General features: G+C 34.7%; 1 protein-coding gene across 9 annotated transcripts in view; it reads left to right on the top strand.

Moving 5' to 3' along the window:
- The window catches only part of CPEB2 (cytoplasmic polyadenylation element binding protein 2), a 64052-nt gene extending 54703 nt beyond the window's left edge, over nt 1-9349 (top strand). For all 9 annotated transcript variants that reach the window (XM_060148501.1, XM_060148500.1, XM_060148497.1 and 6 more), the window contains 2 exons: nt 1106-1287; nt 5352-9349. In XM_060148501.1, coding sequence (XP_060004484.1) covers nt 1106-1287; nt 5352-5579 — 410 coding nt within the window. In that variant the 3' untranslated portion in view covers nt 5580-9349. The remainder of the gene's footprint in view (nt 1-1105; nt 1288-5351) is intronic.
- The last annotated feature ends 5842 nt before the right edge of the window (nt 9350-15191 follow it).

Here is a 15191-nt window from a genome sequence, read left to right as displayed (position 1 = left end):
CCTAGGATATAAGGAATGAGGTGAGAGATACAAGAAGACATTGAAAAAGTAAATAGGAGTCAGATCATACAAGTCTAATAGCTAACTTGTTATTTATCCTCAGAGCAACTGGAAACCAATGAAGAGTTTTTAAGTAAAAGAGAGACATGATCATATTTTCATTTTTAAAAGACCAGTTTAGTTAATGACTTGTGGAGAGGGGAGTCAAATTGAGAGTAGTTATACGTAGACCAATTTAGGAGCCTGTTATTGCAGTCCAGGAGACAAATAGTGGTGGCTTGGGTTAGTGGTAGTGGTGGTGGTGGAAGAGCCAAGTGAACAGGTGTCACAGATATTTATAAGATAAATGCAAAGGCTGAATCTCAGTTTTCAGTCTTAAGCTACTAGGTAGACACTGGTACCGCTAACTGAGAAGATAAAGAACACTGGAGAAAGAGCAGGTTGGAAGAAGATTGTGGTATTGGTTTTGAAAGCTAGTTTGTGCCACCATTCAGAGTTCCTAAGGAGAAATTTCAGTTAAGCCATTGGTATCTGCTATATTTTTAAGAGAATCACTCTTGCTGCTGTTTTGAAAATAAACTTGGGGCAGGACGCAGAAACAAGGAGATAAGTCTATTGCCATGATCTAGATGAAAAAGAATGATACCTTGAAACAGGATGTTAGTGATGGAGGCAAAGAGATTGGATTCTAGATATGTCTTGGAAATCAAGTTCATAGGATTGCATATACAGTGGGGAAAAAAGAAAATAGAAAGGATGAAGCCAAGGGTCTTGAGTTGGCAACTTCATCTTTTCCATTGCTCACTGAGTCAGCAAAAACTCACTCGAGTAGTTTTAATTGGATGGTGGAAGATCAGGAGTGCCATTTAGAACATACTGAGTGATGCAGTGTCTGTTAAATATCAATATGACTTGTCCCGTAGACAGTTGAGTTGTCCAGTTCTTCTGTGGTGAGAGCAGGTGAGCTCTAGTACACAAGAGAAAGGATTAGATTTAGAAAAGAGCATTGTCCTATAGACTTTCACTTAAAAAAAAAAAAGTACTTAAAAATTGTTGATTTACTGTGTTCTCTCCCATTTGATGTGAACTACTTTTCCTTTTCAAGTGGAGCTCGCTATGATCATGGACCGGCTGTATGGTGGCGTTTGTTATGCAGGAATTGATACAGATCCTGAGCTAAAATATCCAAAAGGTGCTGGTCGAGTTGCTTTCTCCAATCAGCAGAGCTATATTGCTGCCATTAGTGCTCGGTTTGTTCAGCTTCAGCACGGTGATATTGATAAACGTGTAAGTTGCATATTGGGAAATCATTTAAGTCCTATCGTGAGGTGCTGATCCAAAGCTTACTACCCTACAGAGTTAATAATGTAATTCAAAAACCGAGTGTTTATTTTTCTATATTCCTTTAGCTCTTAAAGAGTATTATATCAAAATATCCCTGAAATGTAAAATTCTTGAGCAGACTTTAAATTTTAGGTATAATACACAAAATATAAATATAATTTTAAAGGCAGTTCAAAAATTTTTATCAGCCAATAAGGTCTTAATATCCTTTTAACTATAGAGGCAGAGCTTGTTTTAAAAACTTGTACTCTGGAGTCAGACTACTTGGGATCCCATTTCCACCATTTGTTCTGTAACCCTGGGCAAATGAACCCTCTTTATGCCTCTTATTCCTCACTTATAGAATGGAAAACAGTAATGGTATCTCTTTCACAGTTATTTTGAGGAGTAAGTGAATTCACATATGTAGAAGCACTTAGAACAGAGCTTGGCACTAAGAGTTACTTAAGTGTTACTTATTTTTGATTTATAAAATCTAAAATAAAAACACATTTTGTATATTTTCCTAAATATATGCAAAAATAAATATGTAAATAAAGTAAATATATAAGATGATTGTCCTAAACTTTAAAACATTTACTCTTTAGTAGCATTGCTTAGGTCATCACAATAAGAACTTTTAGGAAGTGTTATGGATGATAACTGTGCAAGCTACCCTATTGAATAATTTCTAATACTGATTACCATCTAAAATAAGAGAAAGGAGTGAACAAAACTCAATTGTTTCTTTACAAATCTATCTCATGCTAAAATCTGTGAATAGTTCCTGAATAATCATGTTTACATTTGTAGTACAGATGAGATATACTAAAAATATGAGGTAAATTAACTTTTTTATACCCATTACAGTAGATATAACTTGAGTGAGTACTTATTTTACCAGTGTAACAGTTTCTTGAAGCTTCTTCTCTGAGGCTGTACCGTCTTGGGGGCAGGGGAGCTGGTTAACTAATACCCGTAGACCATAGTCTCTAGAAGTAGTCCCCAAAATTTAATTATCAAATCATACCATTTAGAAAAGACGTACAGCATAAGTTCAGTTCACATTTGCAAAGTGGCATTTTTGTTTGCATTGTTACTAAAAATGTTGCCCCCCAATAAAGAAAGAAAAAAATTAAGTATCTAAGAAAAAGGTCTCTGCTTTTACTCAGACATGCTATGAAATTTTGTTTAACTGATTTGAACCTTAGAGTTCCTCTCATTCAGTAGTTTCCAACATCCACTGCACATTAAAGTTACCTGGGAACTTAGGAAAACCTTGACATCTGGGTCCCATCCCCAGAGATTCGGCTGTAATTGGTCTGGGATGCAGCATGGGCAGCAGTAGTTTGTAAAGCCCCCAGGGTGATTCTGATGTCCAGCCATGCTTTAGACCAGCGGTCCCCAACCTTTTTGACACCAGGAACCGGTTTCGTGGAAGACAGTTTTTCCACGGACGGGCGTAGTGGGGGTGGGGGGGATACTTTAGGCGGCAATGTGAGCGATGCAGGGGATGGTTCAGGTGGTAACGCGAGCTGAGGAGCAGCAGGTGAAGCTTCGCTTGCTCTTGCTCCCTTGCTTGCTTGCTTGCTTGCCCACCGCTCACCTCCTGCTGTGCAGCCTGGTTCCTAACAGGCCACGGACTGGTACTGGGCCACGGACCGGGGTTTGGGGGCCTCTGCTTTAGACCACTGATCTAGTCTAACCCCCTACTTTTGCAGAGAGGTGATAGGGTCACAGAGGAAGTTATTTACATATTATATAATTGTAGTTGTTTAATATGCAGAAGCAAAGGGAAAAGATTATTGCAGTGTCATGCTTCATACCTCTTTGTTTCCAAAATGATAGTGGAGGACCAATTATTTGGGGCAAAATATTGATTCTTAAAGAGAAACCCTGATACAAAGCAAGTGAATTGAGAAACACTTGCCTTCTTAAAAAGGCATTGAACTACCTGAGAGAAAAGTTTACTTTTTTAAGATACGTGCTACTAAGGTATGTTTTGAACTTTATTTGAAAGAATTTGAGCCTTAAATATTTTACAAGTCATTAGTTTTGCTTATACAAAAAAATCAAACCCTTAATCTTTATACCTTTCATCTCTCTAATAAGAATATAGTTATTAAACCATAAAAACAGATTAAATTTAAATTTATAGCTGATAATCCAAAGATACACAGGATACTTATTTGGAGGGAATTAAAATTGTTTATTCAACTCACCTTTTAGGCTCATGAACACTTTGAAGTTTACTTTCATCTCCCTGATAGCCATGAAGAACAATCACCACAAATGTGTAAATCGTTTTAAATTTTATATGTTATTCCATGAGTAGTATAATTCACTGTGACTTCTGGTAGTTACTGAAGTGAATTGTGATATACTTCAAGTTGGCTAATTAATTATTAATCATTTTATTAGTTATGACTCCAGGTGATTGTGTATAGATAGCTCCTCTGAAGGGAAAAAGGGAAAATAATGGAAAATAAGAATAGTGAAGAATCAATGAAACTCCCTTTCACACATTCAAGAGCTGTTAGAGATTATTATTAATCACAAATAGGTTTTGACTGTATTCTAAAATCATAAATTTGAAATCCAGTTTTTCATCTTTGAAGTTTTGATTTTGAGTTAAGTAGATTAGCTTCATAAAATAATATCTAGAATTTAAAAATATGCAAAAGATAAAATTTAGGACAATAAAATGTCCAATATATATAAAATATGTTTATCCTAACCCTAACCATGAAATACAAATGCAAACAAAAACATAATTTCATTATCCTTCTATCAAATGTTTGTTTTACAGTTCTTTTCATCAGTCAACTAGGTTGTTTGTAGTTTGCTGTTATTGTTTTTGTTCAAAATAATGCTGAAGAAAAATACCCTTATATATTCATTTTTTGCACACATGCAAGTATTTCAGTAGAATACATTCAAAATAGAAATTGTTGGGTTATTATTCTTTACCTTGGGCAAACCAAGCCCTTTAAACACTCAATTTTCTCTTCTCTCCTGAGGAAAGGCAGAGGTCTTAGGCTGCCTGGCACTATTCAGTCAGACAAAAGTAGTAACCTTTCATTCATAAAGTTATTACAAGCCAGAAGACAAGGCTGTTGCAGCTAATAGTAGCTAATGTTAATATACAGAGTATTTGCCATGTGCCATACTATCTTCAGTGCTTTTACTTGCATAATCTAATCCTTACAGCTCTATAAAGCAGGTTCTATTGCCTTTCTCATCTCACAGATACAGAAACTGAGGTTAAAAAGTTTAGTATTCAGAGCTGACCTAAGTCTGAGGTCTTCTACTGAGTCAGGCTTTCACAGTGGGACTTTGACTTCGTATCTTATAAATACACAGACGTCTAGACATACCCTTAATAAGGTTATCCACAGTTCTGGTTTGTCTGTACCAGTTATTTACAAGCAGGGTATCGCTCTCACCTGTAGTAGAGACGCATTGCCATGATCAGTGGCTGCTGGGTTATGCCATCTCACAAGTGGCACTGGAATGAGAAAACAAAGGTGTAAATACTATTTGTCTTCCATACCCTTCTGTTTTTCACTCACAGTCACCCCCACCTCTGAAAATATTAACACACAGGTGTTTTAAAGATGTTACTTCAAGAAAGGTGAGGGTGGAATGTTTTGCGAATCAATTAGGATTCTATAGTTTTTTTAAATTATTTTTTGTCTTTGGAAAAGAGAGTTATTTAAATACTATTCAGTTTATAGTTCTCAGAAGAAAACATATCAAAATACAATAAAATTGCCAAACTAAGAACTCATTTAATCATATGGTCAATTATGAACATGAAACATAAAAAATGATTAGTGCAAGAACAAAATGATTTAATTTTTTTTAACCTACTGTATGGTGAAGCTATTACCCAGGGAAGATGCCTGCTTTCTCAGCATTGAATGTTGTTGGTCCTTTTCTCTAGAACATTGTATGAACCTTTTAAAGTATTGCTAAAGTGACTTTTGAAGCAGACTTAATGGGATATGTTTTCTCTCTTTTTCTAGGTGGAGGTAAAGCCATATGTGCTAGATGACCAGATGTGTGATGAATGCCAGGGCGCACGCTGTGGTGGAAAATTTGCTCCCTTTTTTTGTGCCAATGTCACTTGCCTGCAGTATTACTGTGAGTTTTGTTGGGCAAATATCCACTCTCGTGCAGGACGTGAGTTCCATAAGCCATTGGTAAAGGAAGGTGCTGATCGCCCACGTCAGATCCACTTCCGCTGGAACTAAGAATAGCAAACCTGCCTCTGTTTAACAAGGAAAGAAAGGGTGCATGTGGCTTACTGTGTCTGAAGATACTGACATGCAGAAGAAATAAGTGCATTCTTCTGCTTTCACCCCAGCTATCAATACATGCATCTTTATCAGCAGCCAAAACACTACAAGCCTCTTGTTTTTCACCAAAACCCTACATCTCAGGCTTACTAATTTTTGTGATATTTTCATGTTAATATAAAATGTTTTTTTGTATTTTCTCCAAGTTATTTTTATATGTAAAGTTAAAATTAGATATGAGAATGTTTTGCGTAGGGGCAAACAGTCTGCTGCTATATAGTGGGTGAAGCGTGCACTTATTTCTAAACGTGGGTTTTTAACTTCAAGATCTGCCCCAGTAATTTACCAAAGGTAGCAAAATAATAGTGAAGATGGAATATGTCTGCTACAAATGCTTATTTTTATTGTTGCTATTTTCAGTGTATACATAAACTAAAAATTAGGGTTGATTTTTTTGCTCTCCATTTTGACTTGCAAGAAATAATACCTCAAGATAATCTGATTTATTAGCTATTTTTAAACATTTTTAATCACAAGCTGTATTAGCTTTGCTGCTATATAGGTGTTATGTGTAAATGCCACCTATTAATACGGGATTGAAAACGTTAGAGACACACTGCATTGCAGATAAAATGCAGGCAGCACAATATGGCCTAAACTGCCATAGTTTTAGAATGTGAAAAAAAATGCATGTTTACTTACCTGTATACACCATATGCATGCACTAGAATTATTAACTAACAAGAGGTGAGGTATTGCAAATGTTTGAAAAAGCTCTCTTGAATCTAGGTAGCATGAACAAATTATAAAATTTGTTTAAAAAAAGCAAACTTGCATGCATTATTGTGACTTCAAGTTAAAAAAAAAATGTCCTACATGTGTACAATATGCAAATTAGTTTTAGATTAGAGAGTGCAGCCATTTTGTGATCTGGTCGGTAGTGGAATTTGATTTTATGCAGACTGGATGTAATATTTGTAATCCCTGTGCAATTTTGTGATGTGCGGTTCTAATTCATGTGCAGTGATATAGTATAGATAAAAGACTGAGTAAAAGAAAATTACTAGAATTTTAAAGAAAGTTGATTTTAGCCCCTTTGATAGTTCATGGTTAAGACATCCTTTATAAACCAAAGATGGCCAGCACACTGCTAACTGGTCACCAAATGTAAGACCCACAGGAAGCCCATATTTAAACAAAGGAACTTTATCAAAGAATGCAAAACTTTAGTAAACCTAAGTAAAGTCAAAATGGAGATGGGGAAATATACAGATGGCTAGTTGCATAAAATTCAATTTTACCTTAAAGATAATGGTGAAATCTGGCTTAAACTTGCATACATGTTTGACCTATGTATATTGGGGTCTTCTGTCTAAACTGGGGTCACTGTTGCATGGAAATTGTTGTTCTTAATGGTTAAGAATTGCTTTTTAAAAAAAAAATTTTGATGAAGGAATTTTGGTAATGACTTTGCTTGCAGTTTTTTTGAGAAAGTGGCATGGAAACATGCAATAGTTAATGAGTTTCTTTTGGTACTGAACACTATTAGAATATCATTAGTGATATTTTTTCTCTTTAGAGCATTTTTAATGCAACTAGCCCCTATATTTTAATGTAAGAGTTACTCTGCAATCTAAGCAAAGCACCCAGCAATGGTAGATGTTTTTTTTTAAAATGCTGAAATAAGATTCTTGACTCTAAAGAGAGAAAATTACAAGGGTGTTGCCGTATTGCAGCCCCTTGGGACAATCCTTCACGTGAGCAAAGTGTTGATCTTAATATTGGTTGTCTATGGTGTGCTTTTTTGTACTGTAAAAATATGTGGTTCATGTCTAACTCTGCTGTTTTATTGTGGTTGTGGTTCAAGTTTTTAATGTTTAAAGTTGATGCTGTTTTCAGAAGAGCTTTTTACTAATTTATTTGTCAATGTTCCCTATTTGTTACTTAACCATGATCCTCCAGATTTTTGGAGTATTCTTTTCTAACCTTAACCCTGCCAACCTTGATCCATTTGACATTTGTTATGCACTATTTTTATATCTCTGTGAGAGATTTTTCCAACAGTCAGCTATTTTATGGCACACTTTTTTTGACTGATGACATCTCCTTTGCTATACCTCAATTTTTGGAATTTAGAAAAGAAATCAGTAGTTTTGCAATGTTAATTATTTAGATATTTAATTTCGCAGATTTTTAAACTTTATTTTCATAATTTCTGCTTAATGTTTAAAATTGAAGAGCCTTTTCATGTATTAAATAATGAACACTAAAATTATATGATGAAAATAATTGGAGATGTTGAAAATCACTTTCCCTTCTTAAACAGAAATAAATATTGGAAATGAAGGGAAATGTAATAAAACACCCTTTTTGCCATGGGTAAAAATGACAGAAATGTATGGTTTGTTTTCCCTTCATTTCTGTTACAATTAAAGCTTATTAGTCTAATCTTTTATTCCTTCCCCACCTTCCCCCTACCTCTTTTTTTTTCTTTTTTTTTTTCCTTTTATTTACTACATTCTTATTTTCTAACTGTTAAACACTGTATTGGAATTTTTTTTAACTTACAGATCATATTTATTTTACTATTTTTGTAGAAAATTCTTAATTTTGATTGTATTTTTGTATTTTCAAAGCTTCTTCATTTGTGTTCCCTAAATGTTCTTATTGCTGCCCAAAAGTATGACTGTGGAGGAAAAAAAAAACTTTAAAAATCCACACTTTTTGTTAAGAAGGAAACATTTAGCATTTATATATTTGTGTATGGAAAACACTTGATATTTTATCCCTGTTGCATCTGGCTGCACAGAGCCTCTCCTCAAAGATGCTACAAAACTTGAATATAACACATTTTGGAAGGCTGACTAACCTCGATTCTGTGTTGTGATGTGCAATACTGTTTCTAATGTTTGTATAAAAAAAATAACAGTGTAAACCTTTTTAATGCAAATTTATTTTTTTCATTGCATATTTTGCAGATTTTATCCACAGTGTCATTTTTTACTGTCAGAAAAGATACCCCTTTTGTCATTGCAACTATTTTTTAAATCCAGAAATCTTTGTACTGATGTAAATGATTGTAGTTATTTTGGATAGTGTTTTGCTAACAAAAGGAAAGACTTTTTTCATGCATATTTCTATTTTGTTTTTTTGGGTTTTATTTTATTTTAATAGTAGTAAAATACTTGGAATAATTTTTCATATTCTTGTCATTAATATTATTTTGTATTTTTATGTGGAAATATATAATTTTATGACACTAATTGCTAAAGTTTATTTTATGTTGAATTATTTTTGGAGCTGAAATCTTTGTAATATTAAAGCAACTAGTTTCTAATTCCCAGTTTCTGTATAGAATCGCACAAGTGGTTTATGGAGTGTTTGGATTGTAATTATAAATGGTTCTTTGATATGCAAATTAATATTTTCAGTTGATTTTATTTTATATTCCTAATGGGATGTTAAAGCCGTTTTTTATTTTTTTCTAAATAAAAAGAGAACCCATGCTTTTATGGACACTAGATAAACGCCTTCAGCTTAAATTTTTTTGTTAAAATACTTTAGTTTATTTTATTGTTATCTTCCAGGTGTCTAAATCTCCAGTCTGTCTGTTGTACTGGTAATTTAACTCTGTAATGGAATAGTTTGCTGCCAACTATTTATATTAAGTAATTTTTAAATATTTGTAATATTGTTGACTGACTAATAAACTATTAAGTTATTGGCATAGTTGTGGAATCTTATTCTTTAGTTCAAATCTATCAAAATATCCATGGACACCAGTAAAATATTTTTTACAGAGCTGAGTGACAAGGCTATATAAAGAAGCCCAGGCCACTATGTATTTTAGTGTGAGGATTGCAAGGGAAACTTGGAGATCATCTAGTTCAGTATTTGGGCCCCAAAGACCCTTTGCATCAGTTCTCCTCCCCATCTCACCCTTAGCCCCACATACATACCATAGAAATTTGGGTGTTAACAATCATCACAGATAATTAGTGTTACTATATCTAAATTGATGCTGTACTTAAAAAATTAAAAACTGTTTACCATGTTGCGAAGGGCACAATTTCCATGATGCTTTCTCAGGTACCATCTAGTTGGGAACCACTTGTCAAAAAATTATTATGCTTATTTTCTATAGAGTCTGTGAGTTCTTCAGTGGCCACATTGTAGAGGGAGAAAGGGAAGGAAAGGTATAGAATAAGTAGCCTGGGATCTAGGTTCCTCAGCCTAATTATGGCTAGAACAGCTCTACCTTTAACTTGAACAAAGTTGGAGATTCACATAAAAATTGGTGTTTAGCATGGGACCCGGGGAAAGAAAGGTTCCATTGCTTTTTTAGAGAACATGTTAAAAATTACTGATTATAATCAATTTTTTCTTTTACCTATGAGGACATAGGTATCCCAGAGAGGGTAAAACTTAACTATTTCCTCATATTCTACAAAACATCACAGAAACTCCTTAAATGGGCTAATCTTGATGTTGACAGCCCCTCACATCCTGCCACTGTCACCCATGCACTCCAAGCAAATTGTGCATCTTCACACGTCTGTATCTTGGCATGTGCTGCCATTTTTCTATTTGGAATCTTATTTTCTCTTTGCCCAAGAAGTCCCTTCCATAATGAAAACAAAGAGCCTCTTCTGCATTCTGGCCTATCTTTAAGACTTAGCAGGAATTTCCCATTCTCTTGACTCTTTCACCTGCTGCTGACATAAAGATCATTTATCTTCCTGTTCTCCCCTATCCTTCTGTTATTTAAGAAAAGAATAAACTTTGAACACCGACTAAGGGTTGGGCACTAACCATGTAGGATCCTTGGTTGCCAGGCCATTTCATAGCCTTGTAGGTGGAAAGTCAGGTTAACTCAAACTCAATGTAATATACTATAAAATATAGTAAACGTGTATCAATTATGGGAAAGACTTTCTGCTGAAATGACTTCCTTTCTTTAAAATGATTTTACTTGATTAAGAATTTCACATAGGAGTTAGCATTTGACTTGAATTTTTGCATGAGCAAAGAATTTAAAGAACTCAAAATTTAGCACAAATCGTTTCTGAGAGAATTACTTGAAGATCTATTCCACCAAAAAGAGGGAATAACGATAAAATATCCAGGAAACAGGAAGATGTGTGATGTCATGGAAAATAATAAGAGATATATATTTGGACTTCATCTGGTTTCTGGCACAGAACTAAAACTCTTGGAATTTCCTACGTGATAAGAGTGATTAAGGGGGTCTTGATATTCATAACAAACTAGTTTTAACCACACCCTGAGTTTGTTAATGAGGTAACTTTTGGAAAGTGGCTAAGGATGGGGAAGAAAGGGTTGGAACTTTCAATCCCCCTATACCCACCCCCCCACCTCCGACCTGGCCCACCTCCAGGAAGGGGAGAGGGTCTGGAGGTTGAATCCATCACCAATGGCCTATGATTTAATCAATTATGCCAAAGTATGGAAGCCTCCATAGAAACCCAAAAGACAGGGTTTGGAGAGCTTCCAGGGTGGTGAACACCTTGGTCGGTGGGCTCAGGGACAGCTGGGTCCGGAAGCTCCATGCTCTTTCCGCATACCTTGCCCTGTGCATCTCTTCCATCTGGCTGTTCCTAAGTTATATTCTTTTATAATAAACTGGTAATTAATCAGACCCAAGGAGGGGTTGTTGGAACCTTCAATCTATAGCCAGTCGGTCAGAAGCACAGGTGACAACCTGGACTTTTCGACTGAAGTGGGAGGAGGGGGGCCGTCTTGTACAACTGAGCCCTTACTTAACCTGTGGGATCTGACACGATCACCAGGTAGATAGTATCTGAACTGAGTTGAGTTGTAGGACATATATATGGTGTCAAAGAATTGCTTGGTGGTGTGTTGGAGAAAACACACATTGTAATTGGTGTCAGAATCATAACATGGATACTAGACGCTGTTGTGGGTCTAACGTATAGTTAAAAAATAAAATGTGGCTAAGATTTATAAATAAGTCCTGAATAGTAGAGACATAATTTAAAATAACATCATTAAGGTAAAAATAAAACTCAATTTAAACAAAATAAAAACCTAGATGAATATTTGAAATGATAACAAAGGCCTTGTTTGGAGTGGAGGAGGATAGATTATAGATGTTGATTAATTTATTGTAAATAATAAATTATTTTTCAAATTGTAATATGTAAGATGCATTGTTTTTAAAAGTCAAATACATAAATTATGAAAAGAGTGAAATATTGCCCCACTACCTTTTCATCCCCAATTCTCACTCCTGAGAGGCAAACACCTTTAATTGTTAACACTTTTACAGTATCATGTTATTTACCTCCTTCCAGCTAAGTAGCACACTTCCATTGTTCTTTCTTTTTCAACTTAAGACCTTGTTGACTTCCTAAAATGACTGTGTGTGGTTTGTTTCCAGACACACCCCATGCATGTATCTAACACACACACCCAAACCAGGCTGTTCGTTTTGTGAATAATTCATCACGCTGATGATTATTACTCTTACATTTTTCTGTAGGTTTTATACCTCACTAAAAAGTTTGTTTTTAAATAGGCAAGAAAACACTGCTTGCTTTAGTAGGACAAGAGTGACAGTACCATAGAAAGAAATGCAAAAACCCAATCAGAAAGTGAGTTTCCATGGTAACTGCATCCCAGATCTATAGGATTTTTTAAAAACCTCCTTGTGAACTGTGAAGTACATATAGAAAATATTAAGCATCAATTCACACTAAATAATTTTTAAACTCTCAAAAAGAAATAGAAAATTGTTGAAAAAAGGAACTCAGGTATTTGTGCATTAACTCCTATTCTAGACTATGGGCAACATGTCTGTTCATCATTTTATAACCAGCATCAAGTAGCATATCTGGCCCATTCAAAGTTACCTGCCACAGAGAATTATCTACAGTCAGCATTTTCAAGGATTAAAATATCTCCTTTAGGCCTTTTATTGTTATTGTCAATCATGTGAGATATTTGATATAACAAGTAGTATGTGCCATTTAATAAATGTATTGAGAAACTCATTTAGCTTTGGTAAACTTGAGAAATTTCACACACAACACATCCCCAAAGACCAAATAGGAATTGGTCTCCTGTATGTCTTTTTTTTTACCTCATTCTTTAAAGGAATATGTATTTACTACAAGGTAATTCAGCTAAATGCCATCTCCTGTTAAGTAATCACAGTAAAGTGCACGCACCGAACAAGTAAATAATTGGTAAGTATTAATCTTGACCATGTTAATATTTTTAACCATCTCTACCGGATGACGAACCATTCATTACATACTGCCTTTCAGAAACATGTTCTCCCAACTTTTCCAGACACAGGATCATGCAACAACCATGCTTCTGTCAGATTTGGTTTGCAAGCAGCCCAGGAAGGGAGAACAACCAGGATCATCCTGCTGCATTCTCTTATGTCATTGCCTAGATTTTCTCCTTTTCATGTGCTATTTCTCAACTTAATGTTAATTTTCCCAGCAAGCATTAACTTGTATTGTTTTGTTCTTTTTCTATTTCTCACAATGCTATTTATAAAATTCACAAGTTTTAAATATACAGCTTGATGAATTTTGGTAATTGTATACAATCATAGTCACCATGACAACCAAAATACAGAACGGTTCCTTCCTTGTTTCTATTATACTTGTTCTCCTCCCTCTGTCATACCTCTAGCTTCCAGCAACCACTGGCTATAGTTTCGCTAGAATCTCTTATAATTGAAATCACACAATGCACAATACTTTGTGTTTGATTTTTTTCACTTAGAGTTATGTTTCTGAGATTTATCCCTGTGTTGCTGGTACTAATATGTCATCCTCTTTTTGTTGCAGATTAGTATTCTGTGGTACACAATTTGTTTGCCTATCATCAGTTGATGGACATTTGGATTTCTTCCAGTTTTTGGCTAGAATGGTCACACATTTTTATGTGAATATATATTTTTGTTTCTCTTGGATAAACACGTAAAAGTGGAAATGCTGAGTCATATAATAAATATATGTAACTTTGTAAGGTGTTGCCATATTCTTTTCCAAGTGGCTATACCATATTTTGCATTCCACTAGCAATGTATGAAAGTTCCAATTGCTCTACATTCTCATACCAACTTTTGATATTAGTGTTGATCTTTTTTTTGTAGTCATCCTAGTGAAAGTGAAGTAGTATCTTTTTCTTCATTGTTTTAGTTTGCAATTTTGTTGATGACTAATGATGTTGAGCATCTTTTCATGTGCTTATAAACCATTAAGATATCTTCTTTTGTGAATTTTCTGTTCAAGTCTTGTGTCTAGTATTTTTTAAACCTGGATTGCCTTATAATTGAGTCATGAGTGTTCTTCCTATATTCTGAATATAAGCCCTTTGTTGAATATATGTTTAGCAAAAATTTTCTCCCAGTCTATGGCTTGCCTTCTTCTGTTCTTAACTATGTCTTTCAGAGAGCAACAATTTTTAATCTTGATGAAATCTATTTTATCATTTTTTTCTCTTAAAGTTTCTGGTTTTGGTGTGTTGTTCAAGAAATCTTTCTCTCACCCAATATCACAAAGGTTTTACCCTATGCTATCTTCTAGAGTTTAATAGTTTGAGCACTTACATTTAGGTCTATGGTCAATTTAATTTAATATTTATTTATGGTATGAAGCAAAGTTCAAGGTTTTTTTTTTTATTTCATACAGATATCTGGTTAATCCAGTACTATTTGTTGAAAAGACTATTTTTTCCAAATGAATTACCTTGACATCTTTGTCAAAAATAAATTGATCATGTAAGTGGGGGGTTATTTCTGGATTCTCATTCTCAACCATTGACCTATATGTCTGTCCTCACATCAATACCATATAGTCTTGACTACTGCTTGGCTTGTCTTTACAAAGGAATAGCTGCTGAAGCTGCTTGTCATTTAACTGCTTCAGATGCTATAGTGGTCCTCAATCTACCTGGACACTTCCATCTCACTGGTCTTTCAGAAGACCAACAGAGAACAGTATAACTGAAAAGAATGTGTCACCCATAGGCGTGGAAGGAAAGGACTCAACACTTTGAATGTCAGTGACACCGTGCAACACTTTGAAGCAATAGCTATGTCAGCAAAAGCCGTTATGCCTACATATTGCTGTCAGTTTCCAGTAAGCAACAGCTGTGCAGAACACTATAGTCAGGGATTAATAAAGCAAGTCTTTCCAACCACTTCTGTATTAGAGCTAAGGTCCACTCCAGGCAACATTCATCAAGTCTGCAGTATTTTCAGGAGAGTTTCAGCATAAATTTATATTGCAGTTCAACTTAAAAATATTTCTCAAGCATTTAGTAGTGGATATAAAGATTAGATAGATGATAGATAGATAGATAGATAGATAGATAGAATGGGCAATATGAAGATAAATAAGACAAGGTGTTTATGATCAATTCTAGGAACAGACGGATAATTTTAATAGCATATTAAAGCAAGGGTGAGATATATACAATGGGCCACAAAAGCACAGAGCAAGGTAAACAGCTCAATCTAATAATTTAAAGAATGTCTCCTGGAAGATATAAGAACTGAGATTA

The sequence above is a fragment of the Lagenorhynchus albirostris genome, chromosome 4 (genome assembly GCF_949774975.1).
Source record: "Lagenorhynchus albirostris chromosome 4, mLagAlb1.1, whole genome shotgun sequence".
Lineage (NCBI taxonomy): Eukaryota > Metazoa > Chordata > Mammalia > Artiodactyla > Delphinidae > Lagenorhynchus > Lagenorhynchus albirostris.
The sequence above is the reverse complement of the archived record's forward strand: the minus strand, read 5'-3'. Positions and strand labels throughout refer to the sequence as shown.